Source organism: Orcinus orca, chromosome 19, assembly GCF_937001465.1.
Source record: "Orcinus orca chromosome 19, mOrcOrc1.1, whole genome shotgun sequence".
Taxonomy (NCBI): domain Eukaryota; kingdom Metazoa; phylum Chordata; class Mammalia; order Artiodactyla; family Delphinidae; genus Orcinus; species Orcinus orca.
This window is the reverse complement of record NC_064577.1, coordinates 6,680,551-6,705,739: the sequence shown is the minus strand read 5'-3', so window position 1 is coordinate 6,705,739 and position 25,189 is coordinate 6,680,551. Positions and strand designations below refer to the sequence as shown.

Here is a 25,189-nt window from a genome sequence, read left to right as displayed (position 1 = left end):
CGGGGAAACACAAAGGGAGGGAGGGAGGGAAGAAGGGAGGAGCATCACACGCACGTACAGGTCTCCCTGGGCCCCCACAAATGCACAGGGCACAGCCATCAATACACAGAAGCTCACAAGTGCAGCCACGAGCCTTCCTTCCCACTGCAGTATATTAGGGTGTATGTGTGTGTGTGCATGTATGTGCACACACACACACACTCCTCAGTGTGGGTCATACAAGCTAACTCCCTATCATCTTTCCAGAAGGTACGAGCAGAGCCAGTAGAACATTTGGTCAAGAGCTCATGCCCCGGAGTCAGACTGCCTGGGCTTGAATCCCCAGCTCTACCTCTTACCAGCTGTGTTACCTTGAGCAAGTCACTCAACCTCTCTGTGCCTCTGTTTCATCTTCAAAACGCAATAATAGCAACCAAACTCCCAGGGATTCTGTGAAAATGAAATGAGTAATTATATCTAAAGTGCACCTCAAAGAGTGACGGCACCATCTGAGAACTGACTGCCGTTACTATTCCTCGTAAGCTCAGCAAGTCAGATCTGATGACTGCCAGGCTCTCGCTGAGGCCCTAGTTCTCTTCCGGTTCTACATCTTACCCTGGACCAGTTCACCAGACACCTCTTTGTTGAGAACTCATCTGACAATTGATCCGCACCCGTAGAGGGCCCCAGGCAGAAATCCCAGGCTGTCTCTGTACCAAGTCTGGGCTTTGTCAATGCCCTGCCCTGACCTCACCAACTGCTTCCCAGGTTTTCCTCTGTCTGCAGGCAACGCCCACATCTCTCATTCTTCCCGTTCAGAAATCAGAAATAGCTCCAGTCAACCATTCGCCACATAGAAACTGTGTTTTTTCTGGGGAGAGACACTGCCAAGATTTTTCCACTAGGAGATGTACAGTGTGTCTCTTTACTGGACATCCTAAGAATTCCTGTTTCTAAGGGCATCTGGAATCCAAAAAAACACCAGTCATAAAGCCCAAAGATTTAGGTTTAAGTCTTTGGGCAAGTCACTTAAACCCTCCAGGTCCCAGGGCTTACTCCCCTTCAGAACCGGGGCAGCATCACCTGCTCTCGAGTGCAGAGGTAAGGAGATGATAAAACGATGAGGCAGTGTCTAGTGCAGTGCCCAGCACACAGAAAGTGCTCAATGTGGCTGGAATGTAAACTTTTTTATCTCCTTTCCCACTGCAGGCAAAATGTGAGAGGAGAGATCTGAACTAATAAGTACGGTGCTGGCTTGGCCAAGCAGCCGTTATCTTTAGCAAGATGATGAGTTCTGTCAGGTGGTTTTGAAAAAAAATCATGATGAAGCCTGGGCAGGTTTCATTGGCTGGGATTCAGAGCAGCCTTCCGTTCTGGGTGACAGGTTGCATCCTGGTCCCCTCCCTTCCCCCAGAATCTGGTTTACTTGGTCAAATCACCCACTGCCGCCAGAATGAGGCAGAAGGGAGCCAATTGTGTCCTCTGTCACACGTAACCAATCTGGTCAATGCCCACACAGTTTCTGGAGCAGCTGTCCATCATGCCCACCTGAGCAGATGACACATCTCCCCATGCAAGGGCTGAGAACACAGACCCTGTGTGCCTATTACAAGACATCATCACAAGACAAGAAAACCACACCCTGCGACTAACTAACTCATCCTTCTCACTGGTTTGAAGCCTAGTGGTCACCATAGCAACAGGCTCCCGCTCCAGCCTGCCAGGCGGGGCTGATGCAATTCTAAGGCAGTGAGCAGCTCCAACCCAGCTCACACCGCTCTGCTCCCACTCAGGGGCGGGCGAGCGGGGAGAACAGCTGAAGATGGAGGAGATGGGCACAAACTCTACAGAAATCTCTGCTCTCCCTCAGTTCTGCTTCTAGGGATCTAAGGAAGGAAGAAGTGGATTCCCCTCCTGGGTCCCTAACAAATATAATGTCACTGCAGTGGCTGCCACTTGAGGAAGATTCATCTCCAAAGCCTTAGGGGATCTGGAGGGGCAGGGGACACACTGTACCATGGGCCTCTCTACTATAATGTGGCCCCTTCCTCCTTCTGAGCCAGCACCCTACCAGCTAAGCACCCCAACTTCTCTCAGCTCACAGGCAGCCCTGCCCTGTAGAATTCAACAAGTTGTATAGTGCAACTTTACAATTCTCTGCTCAATTGTGTTCTCTGTCCGAGCTATACTAAAGCACCCATAAATTCGGAGCTCCCTGCAAGCTAGAATGTCCCCGTGGTACCACAGAGTGCCATCCTCCCAGCTCTCCATCCCACTCCGCAAGGGGCTCTGGCTGCCCTGGGGAGTCTTATTCACTGGCGAGAGTCAATGTGAGACAACAGTCCTGCACCAAAGACATACCGGCCAAGAGCCACTCGACCTCTTAAAGCACACACGTCCCCCAACCAGAAGGAACAAGCCTGGCTATGCTAATGGCCCTCTCTAGCCTCCTAGTGCCTACCCATTGATGCAGGCTCTCCCTCCCAATGCCGCTGTTCTGGTGAAGATGCCTCTAGTGCCAGGAGAGGTTAGGTAACTACCTGGTCCGCATCAAGGGCATCCACCCAATTAGGAGCTGGGCCTCAGCACGAACAGGACCTGCTCTGGGAGGAGATGTGCCGGCGTGCAGGTGAAGGGAGAGAAAGCACGTCTCCATGGCATCCTCCCCCACATGCCCTCAAGGGCGGGTCATACTGGGCCCTCCCAGTGGTCCCCCTGACAGATGCGGAAAGTGATTAACTCCAGGGGGGCCATTCGGGAGATGGCGCTCGGCTGTGGGATGTCCCATCAACGCTTCTTGTGGGAGTTTCCAGGACTGCTGAGAGCAGATGGGCAGAGACGGTAAACTGTTAGAGATGGAGGTGGCTCTCCAGATATATAGATCAATGCAGTAGACTTGAGAGTCCAGAAGTAAACACATCTACGTATGGTCGACTGATTTTTCTTTTTTTTTTTCATCACGCGGGCCTCTCACTGCTGTGGCCTCTCCCGCTGCAGAGTACAGGCTCCGGACGCGCAGGCCCAGCGGCCACGGCCCACGGGCCCAGCCGCTCCGAGGCACGCGGAACCCTCCCGGACCGGGGCACGAACCCGCGTCCCCTGCATTGGCAGGCAGACTCCCAACCACTGCGCCACCAGGGAAGCCCTGGTCGACTGATTTTTGACAAGGGCGCCAAGACCATGCAATAGTTTTTTCAACAAATAGTGCTGAGACAACTGGATATCCACCTACAAAAGAATGAAGTTGGGCCCTTACTTCACACCACATACAAAAATTAACTCAAGATGGATCAAAGGTCTGTAAAACTCTTAGAGGAAAACAGGGGTAAAGCTCATGACCTTGGATGTGGCTAAGGATTCTGAGATATGACATCAAAAGCACAAACAGCAAAAGAAAACATAGATAAACTAGACGTCATCAAAATTAAAAACTTCTGTGCTTCAAAGGACACCATCAAGAAAGTGAAAAGAGGGGCTTCCCCGGTGGCACAGTGGTTAAGAATCCGCCTGCCAACACAGGGGACACGGGTTCAAGCCCTGGTCCGGGAAGATCCCACATGCCGTGGAGCAACTAAGCCTGTGCACCACAACTACTGAGCCTGCGCTCTAGAGCCCCGAGCCACCGCTACTGAGCCAGCGAGCCACAACTACTGAAGCCCACACGCCTAGAGCCTGTGCTCCGCAACAAGGGAAGCCACCACAATGAGAAGCCCATGCACCGCAACGAAGAGGAACCCCCACTCGCCACAACTAGAGAAAGTCCGCACGCAGCAACGAAGACCCAACGCAGACAAAAATAAATAAAATAAATAAATAAAGTTATAAAAAAAGAAAAGAAAAGACAACCCATAGAATGGGGGAAATCTGCACATCATATATCTGATAAGGGACTTGTAGCTAGACTATATAAAGAAATCTTACAACTCAACAATAAAATGACACATGACCCAACTTAACCAAAAAATAGACAAAGGATCTGAATGGACTTTTCTCCAAGGAAGGTAAACACGGCTTCCCTTCATTCGATTGACAGATATCTGATGTGCACCTACTATGTGCCAGGCACTGTGCCAGGCAATAGGGACAAAACTTGGAGGCAAAGCAGATTCAGCCTCAGCCCTCAGGAGACTTACACCCAGTGTAGAGATAGTACACATTTACCACGTGCCTGGTACATGTAGTAACACACTCAATCCCCACAGTGAAGTAGGTACTCTGAGAGCCCCCAATTTATGGATGAGAACATTTAGGCACAGAGAGGTTAGGTAACTAGCTCAAGATCACACAGCTAGTAAATGGTGTGGCTGAGATTCATACCCAGGGTAGTTTTCTCCAGGGTCCATGTTCTCAACAATGACATGATATTGAGTATTATTAGAAGTGTTTCATTCTATTGGGAGTGAGAGACGGCTGCTTGAGGGAGGTGACATGAACTGGTTTGAAGGTCTTCATCAGGCAAGCAAATGGGGAAGAAGGCTTGCAGAGGCACAGAGGGAAGAATCCATGCAGAGTTTGGGAAACACTCGGGTGGGGGAGGGCCGGCAGTACTAAAGTAGAAGGTTCAAGTGCAAGGTGAGGGGTGGGGAGAGTGATGCGGCTGGAGAAGCCAGCGGCCTGCCAGACAGGCCCAGGGGCTATGCTGGGCAGCGGGACCCCTCCCTCCCACAGGGCAATTGGGGGCCATGGAAGGGTTTTCAGCAGGAGGGGGACCTGATCTGATTTTAGTTTGGGGACACCCTAAGGTGGCTGGGAGGCGGTTCCAAGGGAAGGCAGGTGGTCTGGCTGACCAGCTGTGGAGGGCTAGGAAGAAACGATGACTCGGGTGCGTGTGGTAGACAGCAGTGCACTGGGAACGTCCCACACCATCCTCCACCTCACTGCATCCACGTCTATAACAAGAATACGGGGTGATGGGTAGGGGGGCATCTGCTGGCTATCAAGGGACAGAAGGAAAAGTGCTCACTGGGGGGCATTACATGCCTATGCACAGATGACCCCCAGGCTGGACTCCAACGTGATCCTCATTGAAAACAACGGGAGTCCTGTGGGGACCCGAATGAAGACACCCAACCCAGAGCCCACACCAGAGGGAAGGCGAATATTCCACACCCACCCCACCAGAGCACACCAGAGGGAAGGTGAGTATTCTAAGGAGCACACACTTTGTGGGGGGCAGGGTGGGGGGGGGTGGGCAGGCCTCTGGCTGCAGTGCGCTTATGAGTGGAGCAGTGCCAAAAAATGAACCTTTGCTGAGAGGGAACCTGGGGCCAGGTGGCCGCTCCTTCCACATGGGGTCACAGTGAGAAAGTAAACCTCTTTTCATGTTAAAAAAAGAAAAAAAAGAAAGAAAGAAAAGGGATTTCCCTGACAGTCCAGAGGTTGAGATTCCGTGCTTCCACTGCAGGGGGCATGGGTTCGATCCCTGGTCAGGGAACTAAGATCCCACATGTCACATGGCGCAGGAAACAAAACAAAACAAAACAAAACCCCCGCCCCGAAAACCCCAGCTGTCTCTTGAGTATCAGGCTGGAAACCAGGTAGAAGGCGAAGCCAGATGCTGTACTGAAAGCTTTATGAACATTATCTCATTCAATCCTATTAACAAGCATGTGGTGAGTTCTATTATTGCCCCCATTTTGTAGATGGGTAAGAGGAGGCACAGGAAGGTCAAATAACAATAATAATGGAGCTGAGATCTGAACGCAGGCAGCCTGAGCGCAGAACCAGCTCTTTTTTTTTTTTTTTTTTTGGCCATGCTGCCAGGGATGCAGGATCTTACTTCCCCGCCCCTGCACCCCTGCAGTGGAAGCACAGAGTCTTAACCACTGGACCGCCAGGGAAGTCCTAGAACCAGCTCTTCTAGCCACCTCCAGCTTCCTTTTAACTGGGTGTTTTGACCTCTTCCTAGTATAGCCACTGTGTCCAGAGATATTAACAAAGAATTAGACAGATTTCAGCCCTGAGGCACAGGTGGGCTCAGTAGCACCCCAACTGAGCCCAACACACAGCTACTGAGTGGCTAAGCTTGGAATCCAGACAGTCTGATTCCAGACACTACCCTCTCTCTTGCTACCTGACTAAATCAGTAACGCTACAGCGCACACATTTCTAACATGCCCCAGGGTCTGGTCCCTCAGGTCACAGCCCATGAGATGCAGCAACTACAAGGGCAAGGCCAGAGCTAGAACATGCCCAGCAGGAGCAGGGAGAAGACAACAGCCAAGACAGACGGAAGGACAAGAACCAGCAGGCACCGTGGTCTGGTGCCAAGGGGTGTGTGCAGGCAGACAGCCCTGTGGGGAGCAGCAAGGCCATGCCTGCCTGCTGGGCACGGAACCACAGGGCCACCACGCCGGACACATGAGGGGGAGCAGCCAGCCACTGCAGGTTGACCCGTTAGTGGATCACGCAGTCAGTTTGGCAGGTCACCTTTGAAATGGATTGAAAAGCAGCAACTCACATACTAAGGGAGGATAGTTTTATGAAGCTAATTCAGATACACACACACACACACACACACACACACACACACACACACACACACACAAGGTGTGTGAGCTGTGTTGCAGTATAAAATGAAATCCCTACTAAGGATTTTGTCCAAAAATGTAGGAGTACCACTGTTACCACTAAATAAGCTGTAGTTTATTCCTATAATAGAATTCTATGCCACTTTGACAATGAATAATCTAGAACTATAGGCAAAAACAAAGACAAATCCCAAAAAACATAATTCTAAGCAGAAAAAGGCAAGTCACAGAAAAATACTTCTACTATTAGTCTATTTATATAAATTGCAGGCAAAACTACATTTATATTATTTAGGGACACACACCTATGTCATAAGCCTCTAAAGCAAAGGAGGGAATGATTAACACAAAATTCAGGACGGCGAGGGGGGCAGTGAGGTTGATAGGTTGAATTGTGTTCCCCCCAAAATCTGTTGGAGTCTTAACCCCCAGTACCTCAGAATGTGACTTTTTTGGAAACATGGTCTTTATAGAGCGAATCAAGGCAGAGATCGGGTGATGCATCTATAGATCAACCAAGGAGCACGAAAGCTTGCTAGCAATCCACCAGAAGCCAGGAGAGAGGCGTGGCCCTCAGAGCCTCAGAGGAACCCACCCTGCTGACACCTTGATTTCAGACTTCTGGTCTCCAGAACTGTGAGACGATCAACCACTGCGGTTTAAGTGCCCCTACTCTGAGGTGCTTTGTATTAGCAAATAAATACAGTGGGGCACACAGCAGTTTCTCAGGACTGGCAACGGTCTCTTGAAGTTTAATGGAGGGCAAATGGATGTCTGTCTTATAAGTCTTTATGAAACCAAACCCAGACATTGTATATGCTCTTTCGTATATACGATACATTTCCTATATAAAATAGAAATAAAAACCAGGGAGGGGTAGTCCAACCATTACACTTTGCAGTGGAAGGCACAGAGGACCTGCCTAAGGTCACCAGGGAGTAGCTGAGCTAGGGGAAGATCCCCGGTCTCCTGCCTCCCAGTTCAGTAAAGGCCACCATCACAGCCATGGCCCAGAGGTACCCAGAAAAGGCTGAATTCAGTTCAGAGTACGGGGAACCTGGAACTCACAGTCCCCTGGGAGTGAGCAGGGACCCTTCACTCTTTCATGCCTTGATCTATCCATGGTAGTCTGGTGAAGCCAATGGTCCCTTTTCCTAAGAATGTTTTGAAATGCATTAAATACATAGGATTATAAAGGAAATCAATTATATTAAAATGCTATTCTAGCCATGGGGACTCTAGTGAGTCCAAGAGAATGAACTGATCAGTGCCTGTATACAGTAAGCAATCAGTAAAATCAGTGGTGGTTATTACTGTTAACATTAGGAGCTGCTTCCACGTCCTTGGGCCTGGGTCAATGATACTGAGAAGAGAGACCCAGGGATCCACAGTCCAGAGCCTGGGCACCACTGCAGGGCCTGGACTCAGCTGAGGGATGAGGGATGCTGCTAGGTCCTCCGAGCACCCCCTACGCGGCTGGCTAAAAGTAACGACGGCATCCATTCCCCTCTGAACTCCAATGAGGTACATTTCACCGCAGGGAGGCTCATTAAATGACTTGCTTGAGGCCCTATGAACATTAAGCAGGGGCTCTGGGATTCAAATCCAGGCTTTTGCAATTCTGCAATTTCTTGTTCCTTTACCCATATGTCCTTTGGAGATGAGAGGCTCCCCAGCAGAAGTGAGAACGTGTAAGACTCATTCTGTCGGGGGTACCTGGTGAGTGTTTATCAATAATAACAATTATCCCTTACTCTGGTGTTAAATGATGAACACACACCGTCACCATTCATCATCTTAGCTGATTTTTACAAACCCCAGCACATACACAGGGCAGGTATTTCCAACCCTCCCTTTGCAAATGGGGAAAGATGCAGAGAGAATGATTATACCTGGAGTGCACCCCTCCAGGTCTATTCTCCCTGCCCCTCCACCCTGTTTTCTGCCCCAGCAGGAGATCACAGGAAGGGAGGGGTGCGAGGGAAGCTGGAATATTTCTCCCCGCAGCTCCTCCCTGTGGGCCACCCAGGCTGTGTCGTAGCTCCTGCCAGGAAGCCGCCCACATGGCCTCTGTGTCTCCAGGTATGGGAACCAGACCCTCCCCTCACCCTGCCCCCATTTTGGTCGTAGTCTTGTTACAAGCTCTCCCCAAACCCCCCAAGCTGGGTGTGTCATCTGTTTCCTGCTGGACCCTGACAGATGAGGCATTTAAGTTGGGGACTCTGGTCTCCTGACGAATGAACCAGGGCCTCTCTGAACCTGCCAACAAGCATCTACTGAATAGTCCCTTGGGGACATGTGGGGAAGGGACAGGGAGAAAAGGAAGATGGCAGAGACACGGAAGGAGGTAGGAGCAGAGGCAACAGGCCAAGCTCTTAGTCTCAGATTTCTCTTTGAATTAATTGGAGTTAACCTTCAGAATATGGGGAAAGACCACAACACTGAGAAGCTGGGCCTGGGGGAGGCCTGTGGTGGGAAAAGAGGTGGCAAGACTTGGAATCTGGGCTTGGGGCCAGCAGAGCCTTTAGTGCTACCTACAAAGTGTTCGGGAAACCCATCTCTGGTCATAAGCTGAGACAGGACGGGGCAGCCCCTTCCAACAACGGGCACTTCTGCACTGCTACTCATGGCGTGGGTGGGGGTGAGGACAGGTGGGCACGTGAAGCCCCTGAGAGAAGGGAGCTGCGGGCACCCGATCCTCACCTTGTCTCAAAGAGCCAGCCAGGACTCTAGAGAAGGCGAGATGGTACCTACTGGTTTCCAGACCCTGTTTCCAACTCATCCCCTTTGGCACAAGCATCCAGGGGTGGTGCTGGGACATGGGGCCATTTGAGTTTTCTATCGTGCTCTGGCCTGTAGCCTGGCCTCTGCCGAGAGCGCACAGTGGGGCTGCATGACCAGACCCCGGGCCACAGACAAGAGCAAGGAGGAAGACTCACCTCAGGGGGTGGGTCAGTGGCACATGGATTGCCTTCCTTCTACTTTTAGGTATTTTTCTAGTCCTCAATAACTATATGCATTCATTTTACAAAAGGAAAAACGTTGTATCCTGGAAAACCGTGAAGGATCTCAAGAAGAGGACATCACACGGTGGCACAGTTATCTGTGAATTAATAAGATTGAAAAGGACCTGGATTAGGGTTTGCAGGGCCTCAGGGATGAGCTGGAGGCTCTCACCTGGTGACAGGCTGGCACATGGCCAGTACCTCTGTGACCTTCAGGGGTGGTGGGCAGGAAGAGATAAACCGTAGTGTGAGCTCCTCAGGCCTGGCTGAACCCTCTCTCCATGCAAGGATCTCGGCGGGGGAACTGGGAAGTCACACCTCCCTCTGGGAGCGTGCTGTGTTATCACCTGCTTTGTGAAACCATCCCTGTAGGTTTCCATGTCCTTGACCTTAAAGTAACTTTACATCTTTAACTGTGGCAGTTGGTAGGCAAGATGCAGCAATACGTCCTTTTAACACCAAGAACACGGGGGCCAGATTGCTTGGGTTCACATCCAGCTCATCACTTACTAGCTATGTGTCCTTGAGCAACTTATTTACCTAACCTGTGCCTCTGCGTTCTCATCTGTAAAGTGGAGATAAGCATCTTCTTCACAGGATTATTGTGAAGGGTAAGGGGATTAATATACAGAAAGTGCTTGGAACAGCGTGGGACACAGCCAGTGCTAGGTAAGTGACAGCTATTATTATTGGCACTTGTCCATTAATCACTCATTTTTGTGTCGATTTTATAAAAACAATCTCAATAGTTCTGTGACTGCTCCACAGAAATGTCTCATCAGCTTGGCCTCCAGGGGTCAGAGGGTGGCACAGAGGAGAGAAGGGAGTAATGAAACGAGCAAGGAACATTTAGATGGGGCCCTTGCTAAGTGTTACGTACAATACACACCATTTAATCCAGCAATAGGGACACCATATAAAATGCAAGACGCCCAGTACAATTTGAACTTTGGACGAGTAATAAGTTTTTGGTATAAATATATCCCAAATATCGCATAGGATATACTTATGCTTAAACAAGGATTCATTGTTTAACTAAACCTCAAATTTAACCAGCATCCTGTATTTTTATTTGCTAAAAAATTTGGCCACCCTATTTGGTGGGGTTGGTAAGCTTCTTCCCATTTTACAGGTGAGGAAAATGAAGCTCAAAGAGGTGAATCCCAGCAAGTATTCAAAGGCTCTGGTTCCCCCTCAGCGGCAGGCCGCTTCCCTCCAGCTGCTCTGCTCTCAGAAGGGGGGCAGGCCTATAGCCGGAGACACAGCCCTCGATCACCTGCCCACAGCCCCCAGGCGGGAGCCTGAATGCAGGAAGAGATTTTTTTTTCCCAGAGAGGGGGGGCTACTGCTCCCCAAAACCAGTGCACGGGGAGGCTTCCTGCAGGGGAGGGAGGTTGGGAGGCAACAGGGAGGAGGTCCTGTGAGGGCTGCAGTCAGCCAGGGCGGCACCCGCAGCTCTTCCGGGAGCTGCCCCCTGCCTGGGGCTGAAATCTGGAGGCAAAAAAATCACAGGAGAAAAGTCAGGAAGCACCAAAGGAAACTTCTCCGGAAGTCCTGAAATATTTCCACAGCTAGGAGAGAAAAGTTTAAAGTGAAAGCAGCTATGGGCTGGCCTCTCAGAGCCCAGGGTATGACCACAGCATCCTGGTAGCCCCGGCCCAGGTCACAGGGCCCCCTCCCCAGAGCTCCCGCAGATGGCCTGGCCTCCCGGGCTCCACAGAATGTCCTACATGCTCCACTCTGCTCTCCAGATTCCAAGCTGGGGCTTCACTTGAGTCATTCTCAGCTCTATTTTTACTCGAAGGTGCCAAGAAACAACGAATGTTCAAAGCAGGACAATTAAGTCGCCTGATTCCACGCCTCTCCAGGGCCAGGGACCATGGCTGGCCTTTGCTGGGAGCAGGGACAGGGAAGGGAGTCCAAGAACCTCTGGAGGGCTTCTCTCCAGACCCAGGAGTCTAGAGCCCATTCCCCAGTCTGTAACTTCCCAGGAAGGCGACATTCAGCTTCCTTCTCACCTGGCCAAGAAAGGCCAAAGCACATTCCTCCAGGCAAAGAAATGGCTTGTGCAAAAAACAACAAACTCCGGCTGGGGATGGTGTGTCTGGGGAAGAGCGAAGGATTCAGTGCAGCTGCAGGGTGGGGAGTGTGGTTAAGAGAGCCAGGAGGTGAGGCTGGAGATGGTGTCTGAAAAGGCTCCCGTGCTGTGCTAGGAGTTTAGATTTGATCCTCTAGGAAGGAGGGAGGCGGGAAGGTGCTAGACTAGTGAGGGAAGGAATCAGATCCTCCGGGAGGGCTTGAGGACCCCAGGGCCTTCCTACTGAATGGGCATCACCTGGGGGCTTGTTAGAAACGCCAAACAGGAGACCCTGCCCCAGACCTGCTGGACCAGAATCTGCATCCTCACAAGATGCCCCAGCTGATTCGTATGTCTAGGTGAGGCCGAGTTACGGCTGCGGTGGAGAGAGGGTCACTGGTTTGACCTCTCCAACAGCCTTTTCTGACTGCCCTTCTGCCTTCCTCGTGCTCAGCTCTACTGTCTCCTTGCATCCTCCCTGCTCCGTGATTCTCTTAGGTGGCCCTAAGTGCTAGAACGCAGCCCCCTAGAACATCCTTCTCTTCATACCCCCTCACCAACCACAAAGCATTTCCAAGCTCCCACGTGCTCGGGGCAAAGGGAGATAGATGCACGCAGTGGTTAAGAGTCAGGGTGTTCAGAAGAGCTTTGCAAACACACAGATGCTGGGCCCAACCCCAGGTTCTCATGCCGAGGGCCCCGGCACTTGAGCACCTCTGGTGAGAAGCACAACCTCCGGCATCACACAGACCTGGGTATAGAGCCCAGCTCAGCTTTTCCTAGGCTGTGTGACCTTAGGAAAACTGTTTACCCTCTCTAGGATCATAAACAAAAAAAAAGTCTCCTCATCCTTAGAAGTGGATAAAAATAGTTGAGACCTCTGCAGCGGGGGCTGAAGATTAAACGGGACATTGTTTGTCAAGTGCTTAAGGACAGTGTCTGGCACCCTATAAACGGCAGCCTTTGTTATTCTTCTTTGTGCCTCTAAGGAGTGTAGAGTCTGGCTGAGAAGAAATGACAACAGGGCACAAAGCCTACATAGGTAAACACTACAAAACAATAAATAAGAAAGAACTCAATGTTGTGGCCCAGCAAGAAGTGCTGGGCTCTGAACTGGGGTGCTCACCAAGGCCGGTGCTATAATCACGCAGGGCTTCCTGGAGGTGGTGGTAGCTTGAGCTGAGGCTTGAGCACAGAGGTTGGCTTGGAACGGTGAGGGTCTCACTGGCTAGAGCAGGGGGCACGTGCTGGGATGCTGGCAGATCTTAATGGATGGGTAGTGCGAGGTGTCCCCCAGCATGGGGCATCTTGAAGGCAGTTTGGATTGGAGGTGGAAAGAAAATGCCTCACTGAAGGTTGCCGGGCAAAGGAGAGGCGGATGGAAGCAGGTTTAGTGTAGTCACAGGCAACTGGATGGGGAGTGGTGTCTCAGGTCAGGGAGGGGGCCTGAGGACGCTCAGGTGTCCGCAGCAAGGGCCTGGCTGTGGTGGCGGCCACCGTGGGTCCCCAGGCAAGAAATAGCTCTTCATCCAATTTGCATCCCATCCTTCCTTTCCAGGGAGCAGGAGACAGAACAAGGTCCTGCTTCGGGTGTCTAAAGTTTCTGCACCCAAAGACGGCACACGATGCCCACTGACCCATCCAGGTCAGGAGCTGCCACAGGGTCTGCAAAATGTCTGCAGACCAAATGCAAAGGAAAAGGGCCCTTCCACATGGCTGGGTGGCACACCAGCTGGTCTCTCATTAACCCTCTCAATGATGCACTAGAAAATTAACAACTAAGGCTTTCTGCTCCATTAACACCGAAGTTGGCCCTTGGCGGGGTGGGGTGGGGGTGGGGGTGGGGTGGGGGGCACGGGGTGTGGGGGGTGGGGGGGTGGAGCGGGACAGGTTTTGTCTAGACAGAGGAACTCATAAAGGCCAGATGCCTGGGCTTCTGCCACTCAGGAAGGGGGTGGGCAGAGGAAACCTGGTATGTCTCCCATGGTGGGTGCCTCCCATGGAGAAGTCCCCAGCAGAGACCAATCACAATGGCCACTCCCTCTTCTCATCCTTAAGATGAGGTTAACAACCTTTCACAGCTTTACTCTGAGAATTAAATGAGATTGCGAACGTGAGAACACTAGCTCAGGTGTGGTACCCACTAGGTGTCCCATCAATTGCTTTGTTATTTTTATTTTTACTGGGAAACAGAAGGGTCTGACTTGGTTCAGGGTCCACAGTCAGTCCCCTAGGAGAGGGTATAAAGGACCCTGGAGCCCTGCTACCCAAATCGTGGTCCCTAGACCGTCAACAGTAGCATTGGCATCACCTGGGAGCTTGCTAGAATACAGAACCTCAGGCCTCAGTCCAGTCCTACTGAATGAGAATCTGCATCTTAACAAGATCCCCAGGCCATTAAAATGCACAGTAGAGTTTGAGACTCTGCTCTAGTATATTTGGTCCTAGGAAAAAAACATCTTCTCCCCTCTCCTCTCCCATCTCAGGAAATACGGGGCCCAGGACTCCGGGTGGACGGAAGTAGAGGATGCTGATGCCGCAGGGCCCTTTGATTAGCACCTGCTTGCTTGCCATGCTGCATTAAAGCACACGAGAGCACATGTTGAGAAAATTACTCCCTTCTTGATTCCTTTCAATCTTTCCCACTACTGTTTGGTAGTAGATGTCTTTAACATCGATTCTGTTTCCTTCCCTTAAACAGAGACATAGGAGGCTCAGACCTAGAGCTTTCCAAGGGCAACAGTGTGTAACTAGAATTAATAACACTGTTGAGCGTTTAGTGCATTTATTTGTAAGGAAACTTTTTATTTATTGCAAGAGATACAGATCTTCCATTCGTTTCCTTTCTAAGTAACTGATATTTAAAACAATGAGTCAAATTGAAGAAAAACAGTTAGGTCCATAATAACAGAAGTGTGTGAATCTGGCAAAAATCACAACACATATATAAATCACGGCAGTTTGGTAAATTACTATTCCTTACAGTTCATAAGAGCCCGCTGAGATCAGCTCGTCCACTTTTTTCATATTACAGGTCATGAAATCAATGTAGTAGGTCATGACCAGCACTTCTTGGGTTTGTTTTTAATGGAGTGGAATGGAATAGAATAGACTAGAAGAGCATAAAATTATGAGAACATTGCAAATGTGATAAAACAGTAAGTACTATCCCACAAACTTCTGTTTCAGTTTGTGTGTGTCCTGGCTTACAATGTAAAATGTCTGTATTCTGTATGGGCTGTGGTCCAAAGAGTTAGCAAGCCACTCATGTAGTCCACTCTCCCTTTGGTAGGTGCCCCTGGCCTCTGCTAACTTAATTCCAATGGGAAGGAGTTGACTCCTTTGGCCAGACCACCCATGAGCATGTGTTGAGGTCCCACCACAGCTCTCTGGCTCCTCTCTCATGACAGAACTGACAATAGTAGCCCCCATCACAAGTTATTAAACGGATGCTTCCCAGCCCCGCTGAGGTGAGGAAAGACTCAGGCACCTGCACAGAAAGAAGTGTGGAGATGCACTAGCATGAAGACATGTCATTTTTGGAGGGACAGGATCCCCATCACCAGGATCTGCTCTCCTGGCCCTCTGAACCCTCCCAGGCTTGGGCAGCTCTGTTTCATTGGTCTTCCCTGAAAGATGTCTCTTCCCTTGAAGAGCAGCCATGGAGAGGGGGAAGGAGGCTGGGGGAAGGGCAGGAAGAACAGGAGAAAGCTCTGGGTGGGGGAGGGGATAGAGTTCAGCACAGGGTGGCACTTGAAGGATGGACTTGTCAAGGCTGAGCCTCTGGCCGGCTGCATCCTGGACCCACAGGGAGGGCAGGAGCACGCCGCCAGGGCAGCAGGAGGAAGAAGACTGGGGCAGCAGGTTCAAGGTCGGGGGAGGAAGGGGTCCGGAGCGCGTAAGGCCCCAGCGCCAGCTGAAATTTCACACTAGCCCCCCTACAAACGGACGAGTGAGCCAAGGGGAAGGTTCATGGGTCCCTACACCCTACCAAGCAGGAATTCCTAAAAATGCCCGCAGACTCAGAGAAGGAAGTAAGCTGCCAGTGACATCTTGAGCAGCAAAGGGAAAGGACGAGAATGGAGTTGTGGGACCCTTTCCCCTCCCCCACGTCCCCACTTTTACCTTCCTGCTTCGCTTGTCAGCTCAAGGCAGTCTTTCACCCCCTTTATCATACCCCAAAAACTCTCCACACGCAAACCCTTTGTGCGACAAGCCCTCCTATCTTGTTTTAGCCTTTCTGGCTCCAGCCAAAGAGGGGTCTGCTAAGGAGGAAGGCCCCAGGCACAGGCTTCCTCCAGAGGCCTGAACTCTCGGCGGGGGACTCTGGGTCTGCACTGGAGCCGCCCCATCATTAGCATGCTTTGTGTGGGTGAGTTCAAATGCAGAAGCTGGTTCTGTAGCCCAACTGGCCCTGGGCCTCAGCAAAGGACCTTGGTGCGCAGTGGCCTGATTTATGGCCGAGAGCTCTCTTTATTTTCCTTTGGAAACTATGGGGGTGAATTTTAAAAGGCCTGAGATCAGAGCCAGCGTGCCAGCTCTGCCAAGTCCTCTCTTCCTCTAGTCCCCACTTACTTGTCCCTTGCCCTGCTCTGCTCTGGAAACTGGGCCTTCGCTGCACCCCATCCCTACCCCCAGAGTCTATTTTCTCTACTTCCTCTTTATCTTGGGGTTAACAAACAGTGCCTCTTGCCAATAATCCAGGGACGAGGTAACTCTGGGGTATGGGTTCCAAGTACCCATGGGAGAGCTCCTTGGGAATCATCCTTAGGAAGAGGCAGCCCAGCTGGTGGGCACTTACAGGGAACCCAGAGGCTGAGAGCTGCCCGAATACCACGGGGGCAGCCAAGACAGTCTCCACAGTTGTCATTCTAGCTAGAGAGGTGAACGGATCAATCAATCTCCACGAAATACCAGCTCCCGTGAAAGGCGAGGGAGTGTGGGAGGAAGCGTGGTTTCGAGTCAGGCCAACCCTGTGCTCCATTCCTGGCTTGTACTCTAGCGCTAGGACCTTGAATTAATTACTTAACTTCCCTGAGTCCCAGTTTCCTCCCTACAAAATAGAGATAATTCCTTCCTACCTCATAAGGTAGGGGCTGTTGAAGATTAGTGATAACACACGGGCACTGCCCGGGACCGTGCTGACACACAGTAGGTCCTCATCGATGTTGGCTAAGATCATTATTGCTGTGGGCAGCTGAGTGGGCTCTATACAGAGTTGGAGCCATCTGAGATCCGATGCAGCTCAAACTGGGAGACCTTCGGCAATAAGTTCACCTCTCAGGGCTTCAGATTCCTCATCCATAGACCAGGGGGATGATAAAAGGTACCTTGGTGGGTTGTTAGGATAAGGTAAGGAAGTACCTACCACAGCATCTGGCACATAGTACGACTGGTTAAACTTTATGTTTTCTGCCATTCTTCCTCGACCAAATGGAAAAATTGAATTTCCTTGAACTTGGTTGGACTAACGGGCTTTCTTTTCCTTGGGTCCAGTGGTTGTGAGAGCCCCAAGGATGAGGTTTCAAAGGTTTCTCCTTTGCAGAGCTCAGACACATTTCCCTAAAAGGTCCCCACTGCACAACTCCAGGGGTACCATCTCATAGAGCACACAGCCACCCAGACCCCAAACCTCTCAGAAGGGGATCTTTCTCATAAAGCCGTACCTTCAAGGGAGAAACTCACTCAAAAAGATGGACTATATGCTGCTTAGGCCCAGGGTAACCTGCACCTGAACAGTGACCACAAGTGAGGAAATCAATTGCTGTTGTCCGTGGTAGCTATCCCCCAGCTAGGGAAATAACTAGGCTTAATTGTATAACATCTTCAGTCTCCATAATCTTGATCCATTAAACCCTTGCTGCTGGCCGGGAGGCAATGCCCAGGAGGAAGGGGTTAGCCCAACACACTGATAGGATCAGCCCTTCAATCCCATGAAGGTAATTATGGCCACATCCTTCCCCAACAGCCCTGAGTAAACCCACAGATCCCTAGCCAATTTGGGGCTTTCCTAGGTAGTACCAGCTCCACTGACACCACAGGAAGGCCAAGAGCTATGCTGCCTGGAGTGACGAGGACTCTGAGCTCCATCGACATGGGCCCACCTGAGTCCTCCCAGCTGCCCAACTCCTGGAGACGTTGCTCACCTTTGACAAAATGCCTGACCACATCTGCTATCTGTGATCTAGAGGGACACGGAAGCCTCAGAGGTGAAGGTGGAGGAAAGAGGGGAAGGGCACCTGACCAATTAGGTCACCACAGAGCCCGCCCTGTCTCCCGAAGACCACACTGACCCTGTCAGTTTCTATATGGCCAGTAAATCCACATTCGTCTTTCGTCCCGCAGTATGGTAGGGAAGGAAGGGCAGGAAGAGAAGACAGAAATAAAGCACAGGGGGCAGAAAACGGAGTGAGAGGCCCAAACGAGGTCTGAACCTGGGGGAAGAGAACTGGCTGTCCCATCTGCAGTGGGTCACGGTTGCAGCCGGCCCCACCTCAAAGGGCTCTTTGCCAAATGCCTTGGGCAGGGAGTAGGCTTGGGCGTCTATCCCCAACCCTCTTATGGGGGTGCATCCTCTAGTTTGCCTGTTGCCCTGATTTCCTTCTTCTTCCCCATTTACAGGATCAGGTTCTCCCCAAGCTTCAGAGACAAGCAGAACGCTCCCACTGCCAATCAGGGCCATCCACGGCTCCATCAGACCATATCTTGCCCAAAGGAATGCAAGCTAGGGCAGACCAAGGCCACAAGTCAAAACAATCAGCCTCTCCTATCCAGCCCCGGAGACAGGTAAGCCTGCAGGCCTCTCTCCCTGGTACTCAGTGGAAAGCGCCAAGCCCCTGCAGGTAGAATGTGGTGGGAACTCCAAGCCCCATGGAGTCCCCTCAGCCTACCAGAGCCAGGGGCCCGGCTGAGGCAGACGTCATGGAGATGACGTGCAGGTGTCCTGAAGCTGCCTTCCTCCCAGTTTGCCCCAAAGGGCTCAAGCTGAGCCAAACAGCTGCAGCACCAACACTGGTGTGGGGAAGGCTTCCAATCACATAGTCACAAGCCCTAGCAATGCGTGGGACTCCCTTGGGGGGTCTGCAATTACCAGATCCACACAGCCAGAAACTTGTGAATGGACCAGCTAATGGGTTTCTGGGGTTTGCTGGTGGAGTAAGGAGCTAAAGGAACCAAGAACCCAGAAGTTTTCTTTTCCCTCTCATACTCACACACACAACTGGAAATTACTGTGGGCTTATAGCACAAGGCACTGGGCTAGGCACCAGCTGAGAACCTGGTCCAACATTCTTGACCCTGCCTGTCCCCTCACACACTTCCCAGCCCCTTCCAAACTCCTCTGCAAGCCTTTCGTGGATCCCTGTTCAGTGACAAAGGCTGTGAGGAGCTGGACAGTCGATCAGTTCCATAGCACTCCTCATCTTCAAAGCACTTGAGAAACATTAACCAGTTAATCCCCGTGGCACCCACATGAGACAGCGTAGCCTCACTTTACAGAGAAGTGTGAGTAAGGAAGGTACCAGAATCGCCCCTGGACCCAGAGAACAGCCCAAGTCGTCCATCCTACCGGCTCTCCCCGCTTCTTCTACCCACCTAGCTATTTCTTCACCAATGTTCCTGTCATTCCTTCCTTTTCCCAAAGAACGGTAACAGCAGCAATCACAACAGCAACAAAAAATCACATTTCTCTGAGTAGGAGACTTAATTCTTCCGCCAGGCCCACCTCTGGGACTCCAGCAGCCACGTCAAATATGGGCTGGTGTTGACAAGCAGGCATACATGACGGAGGCTTTGTCACAGGACAAGAAAGCATCCATTGGCAGGTGTTCACTGGCACCTCAGAGTGGTCTGATGCCGCCTGGGTAGGAGAGTTGCCCTGAGCAAATCCACACCGACTGTCAGGCCAGTGGCCTGGTCCTTGGTGCAGCTAATATAGGAATAAGGTGGGAAACGGAGGCAGGTTCCTGATCATCTGGAGATGGGTTTGTATCCCCACAGCCCCAGATGCTTTCCTGGCCATGGGACAGGGCACTGAGTCTGTAAGGGGCATAAAAATATCACCAGAGATTTCCCTTGGAAATGTCGCTTGGGGTCACAGAAGTGAGCTCCAAAGGCAGGTTCTAATAACTACAGATGATCATGTTCTGTCTTCTATGAGGCCCAAATATCTAGAGGTTTGCTTGGCTCCATAGTCGGCATGTTTGAGGCCAGAGCTAAATTGCCTGGGACAAAAAAGAGGCTGGAATGGCCAAGGAAGAGACCTTAAATGTAGCCCTCAGTTCTCTTTTACACAGATCCTGAAAGATTTCGTCTCTACTCGGAGGAACAGAGAAAGTTTCAGAGCACCTCCCATTTTTGTTATTCCATAGAACTTAGTATGATCCAACCTGATCCCGTGGTATAGAAGAAAACCAAGAGAAAGTGGTGTCCAGTGGAAACAGTGGTGAGAGAAAGACAGAGAGAAGATAAGATGAAGAACACAGGCAGAAAAGACGTGCAGAGAGAAACACACCAGCTCCAGGGAAAGAATCTAGGCAAGGCACTGAGGGGGCAAAGCTGACACTATTACATTCATGTAGGAAAATGAATGGTCCAGAGACAGGAGGTGGGGTGGCTGGAACTCTCATCCGCCACACTAGTTTACCGGGGGCAAAGGCCGTGCTCCAATCAGTCCCAGGTCACACGGGCAGCTGGGAGCCAGCCCATCTCCTTGAGTCAGACAGATCTCCATCACTACAGACCTTCAGGACTTCTACTGTAGGGGAAAGAGGGGGTCTGAGGTTCACCCCTTGTCAAGGGACCATGAGCCTGCGGCGGAAGTGTGCACAGATGCTAAAGCCAGAAAGATTGAACCGACAACTCCAAAGGTAAGACGTGTGAGGGGAGGGTCTGGCTGTCAGCCTGGCATCTTAGGTGTAGAGAATCACCAGCCTCAGTGAAATTAGACAGAGCCTCAGCCACCCCTGCCCTGGCTCCAGGGCCAGCCCTCAGTTCCTCCAAGAGACACAGAGGCAAGTTAGGCTCAGTCATTCAGACCACTTACCCCGCTGGACCATTTTGGGGAGAACTCTGACAGAGGTCCCCCATTCCATGACATTCCAAGACCTTGAATAAGTTCAGGCATATCTAGGTGACACTCAGGGTCTTCCTTGCCATCCTAGGGTATGATCTAAATCCGAGCTTTGTCACTTACCAGTCATGTGACCTTGGGTAATGATTTTAGCCTATTCAGCCTCTCTTCCTGTAAAAGGGAGATAAGACTACCTATCTTGCAGAGTTGTGAGGTACGGAGAGCCCGGATGGAGTGCCTAGCACAGTGCCGGCATATGGTAGGTCCTCAGGAGACGCTACTATCACTGCCACCTGGAGCAGCGCTTAGAAGGAGCCTCCGTCACTGGGTCATTCACATCCCCAAGAAGTACACGGGCTACCCTGTGCCCTGGGTACATCCCCTTTACAATGCCTGATGGACTTGGCTTTTGTGGGGACTTGCCACCCTGTGAACCTTGTGAGCAGAAAGCTTCCTGAGAGGCAGAGGAACTTCCTCTGGGAGGCACAGAAACCATGCTGCCAGGCAAATGACAGCTTGGGTATTTGTTTTAATTTAGGCTCTTGTCAAGAGGAAAATTTATGGCTAACAGCCCAAACATGACTGCACAGCACCTCCCCAGGAAGCCTCACTCTACGGCTCTCCAATCAGCTGTTTGGAAGAAGGAGGCAAGGACTCCTCCTCACATGGCTGCCAAGTTGGTGTGCCCCCTCCCCTCCATCCAGGCTGCCCCGGGAGCCCAGAGGCTAGGGCAGCAGCATAAGGGTAGACAGCTCAGATGCCAGCCTGCCTGAGTCAGAGCTGATAAACAGGCACCCCTCAAAGAAGGCCTCCGTCTAATTCCCTTTTCCAATCCCACCTTCCTCCCATCGGAAATTTTCAAAGCACCCTCAGGCAATTTTGCTCCTTTGCTCCAGGTTGTTTGTGTGTGGGGTTAGGTGTTGGGGTGGGTTGGGGGTGGTAGGAAAACTTGGAAATGATCAGATGATCAGGTGGGGGAGTCTTCTTTAAGGCAATGAAGAGAAAGCCAGAGACAGGTTTCCATAGGATTCTATGCTCTGGGAAATAGGGAAAGCAGTACTGCGTTTTGCAAAGAGTCAGGAACATAAGCTGCATGTGAATATGAGGCATTGTTATGACTGTTATTTGCAAGAGCACAGCTAAGAGAAGGTCACTAATCCTTCCTTCGGGTCAGGAGCTGATCTGCAGCAGGGCTCTGAACAGATGTGTGCCCCATTCAGGCAAACACACGTGCACACACACCACACAGCAACCGTGGGCCCTGACCTTCACCCAACGATGCTGGCCTCTGCAGGGGAAGGAGCAGATGGAGTGGCTGGGCTTGGCGGGGGACCGACACCCAGGGGATCCAGCTTTGTCCCTTTGATGTTGAAAAACCAAAGCAGAATGAACCATCACAAGGAGAGCTGGGGCGGGGGGGAGGCGGAGGAAAGGAAAGGGAAAAGGATGGGGATGGGGTGGGGAGGAAGAAAGGAAAGGAAAAAGGATGGAGGGAGAAGAGGGAGAAGAAAAAGGTATGGGGAATGGTGGGGACCCAAGGGGATACAGAGGTCAGAGGTTGGGTACTGAGTACTGAGGAGCCTCCAGGGCAAGCCTTTGGGGTTCAAGGCATCACCTTGTCCACTCCGCCCACCGTAAGACTGTTACCAAGGAATTCGAGCCAGGTTAACCCTTAAAAATGTCCTTGTCCCACGGCATCCAGGGTCCAGAACCAGAACCTGGCTCCACCTATCTCCCCCAACCCCTGCCCCTGCCTCAGGACTCTGGGCTAGGAGACCTAGCAAGAGAGAGTGGGAGGGTCCCACTGAACCGATCAGGGAGGGTGAAATCCACTTACTATCTTCTTCAGGGGTTATCAGGACCCTCTTCCTGTACCACTGAAAGCTAGGGGAAGGTGTCTCAAGGGAGGGGTGGGAGAAACGCAGTGCTTTAGCCACCTAAGCAAGTCGGAGTCGGGGTCGGGGTCGGGGTCGGGGTCGGGGTCCGGGCGCTGAAGCCTGGGCGCAAGCCCCCAGAAGGTACGAGTGGTCAGTTACACATCCCCAGCGGCAGTGCAAGGGCAATCACGTGATCGCGGCAGATTTGGGAGCGAGGGGGTGGAGACGCCGCCGAGGTTAGTGTTTTTTCTTTTTTGGGGGGTGTGGAAGGAGGGGAGAGGGGGAGGGAGGGGGAGAGGGCGGGTGATGCTGAGCCCGGCAGGAAGTACTGCTGAGCTGGGGGTTTTCAGGTCCTGAATCCAAATGGCCCCCACAGAGATGTGCACCTACAGTCTCCCTTACCACACGACCCCACCCCCACCCCGAAACACACTGGCCTCAGGATGTCCCTGAGGTGGCAAACTCAGGCGCCAAGGACTTTACCAAAAATGGCCTTTCTGCTTCAACGTGGGCAGAAGGACAAGCCAGTCGAGGAGCGGAGGCAGCACCCTACAAGAGCTCTCCCCTCTTCCCCAGGGTTGGGGAGTGCTCGGTTACACAACAGGTGGGAGAGGGGTGACACAGCTCTCCTGGCCCCGTCGGTCCACTGCGCACCCCCTCCGGCTTGAAGTCCACTCTGGGGACCCCATCCGCGGCCGATCGCGGGACCCTACGCCGCTCGCCCGCCTGCCGGCCCGCCGGGCACCTGGGCGGCCGTGCCCGCAGCCCCTAGTCCGCGCGGGGCTCCCCAGAGAAGCCCGGCATCGCGGGCCCCGGGGCCGTCCAGGCGCAGCGCGGGGTGCCGGGGCCCCTTCCCGCCTGGCCTCCCCTGCCCGAGCGCACACGTACTGCTGTAGAGGGTGTCGATCCAGGAGAGGCGCGGCAGGCCCCGGTGGCTGAGCGGCTCCATGCCCGCGGCTCCGCGCGGCGGCGGCGGCGGCGGCGGCGGCTCCGTCAGATCGGAAACCCGACCCTCATCGCACAACAAAGGAGGGAGGGCGCGGGCGGCGGGCGGGCGGCCAGCCCCAGAGGCCGAAGTTGCCGAGCGCGGGGTGGAAGCCGGGGGAGGCGGGGAAACAGGTAGCAGGGAGGACCGAGCCGGAGCTGCCCGGGAGGAGGGGAGGGCGGGCGAGGGCCGGCGAGCGCCCCCGGGAGCCCTTCCGGCCCCTGCGACCGCCGCGAGCCCCGCTGCGGATCCCGGAGCGGCGGCCCCGCAGCCCGCCCGCCAACTAGCAACTTCTCCGGGGCTGCACGGCGCCCAGGGGCGGGGGGGGGGGCGGGGGCCGCGACCAATCGGCGCGAGGCTCCCGCGCCCCCTCCCCGCAGCACGCCTCCAGAGCCGGGTAGGGGTGTGGGGAGCAGCCGGGGTCCCCACGCGAGAGGCGCTCCAGCCGGTGACGGAGGAGTGGCCCGCGGGGGGGTCTCCGGGCTGCGGCGCAGGCCCAGGCTCCTCTTCCTCCCCTCGCTGGGCTCGGCCAAATTCTGGCAACCCGCTGACTAGGTGCCGCGGGGAGACCTACGAGCCCGCAGGGGTGACATCACCTGCCACCCCAGGATCTCTAAGCGCAGTTTCAGGGGCCAGTGAGGCTCCCAGGCCCCTCCCCTAGGCAAGCCTGGGGAGCGGCGCTGACGGGGTTAACGTCCTGCCCGCCCGCGGGAATTCTTGGCTGCCCTAGGACTCTTTCCTTCCAAACCTTAACAGTGCCTCATCTATTTAAACACCCTTGACCCAAAGGCCGGGCGGTTCCTGCCCTACACACCAGCGGGCGGCGGCTGGAGAAAGGCGGGAGGCCGGGTTCGTCGAGGGGCTGTGGAGGATAAACTGGGTTACAGGAGAGACCCCAGGGTCTCCGCTGGGTTCCCTCCAGGAGCCTTCTCTGGGGATCCCAGCCACAGCCCATGTAAGGAGAGACACCATGCATGCCTAATCACAAGCTGAGGGAAGGCTGGGGTCAAGATGCCTTTGAGAACAGACCTTTAGAAACAAAATTCCTTCTAAGACCCGCCCCCCCCCGCCCCCCAAAAGCTGTGAAGAGGTTGGAGTGGGGGAGTTTTATACCTGTGCCCTGGGTGCACGTTCTAAGTGACCCAAGGCAACTTGGCCGCAGATTTGGTCCTACAGGCCTCCTTGGAACAAAGGACCCTGGAGAAGGCACTGGAAAGGAGGGAGGGTCAGGCTAGGGTGGTCCAGGGCAGTGGGGCTAAATCTCCTTTCCCGAACCCCAGGGAAGGGAGGCAGCGGGCTCACAAAGGAACCCTGCCCTGGACCATTTACCCTGCTTTTACCTCAGATAGTGAGGTTTCTGATAATGGACCAGACCCTCCCACCCCTCATGTCCAAGCAGCTTTAAGGGCAAAGACTTCATGGGACCCAGGTCAACGGACAGGGTTACAAGGCAAAGCTCACCCTGGCCTCTATAGGGGGCAGTGTTGTCAGCATCTCCAGAGCATTTGGGGGGGGGGGGCCTCATCATCTCAAACAACCACAGATCTAGTTCTTAAAAAAAAAAAATTTAATCGAAGTATAGTTGACATGCAATATTATATTAGTTTCAGACCTTGTTCTTAAGCGGAGAAGCAGACCCTCACCCATGATGCTGAAAGGAGGCCTG

At 52.8% G+C, this 25,189-nt stretch overlaps 1 protein-coding gene and 1 long non-coding RNA gene across 3 annotated transcripts in view; one reads left to right on the top strand and one right to left on the bottom strand.

Moving 5' to 3' along the window:
• ABR (ABR activator of RhoGEF and GTPase) overlaps positions 1-25,189 on the bottom strand; it is a 178,057-nt gene that overhangs the window by 109,481 nt on the left and 43,387 nt on the right. The window contains exon 1 of one of the 2 annotated variants that reach the window (XM_033423303.2): positions 23,427-23,564. The exons of the other annotated variant lie outside the window; for it this stretch is intronic. Coding sequence (XP_033279194.1) covers positions 23,427-23,487 — 61 coding nt within the window. The 5' untranslated portion in view covers positions 23,488-23,564. Of the gene's footprint in view, positions 1-23,426; positions 23,565-25,189 lie in introns of those variants that run through there. 2 annotated transcript variants of the gene reach the window in all.
• LOC125962089 (uncharacterized) overlaps positions 1-25,189 on the top strand; it is a 279,527-nt gene that overhangs the window by 219,154 nt on the left and 35,184 nt on the right. The window lies entirely within an intron of this gene.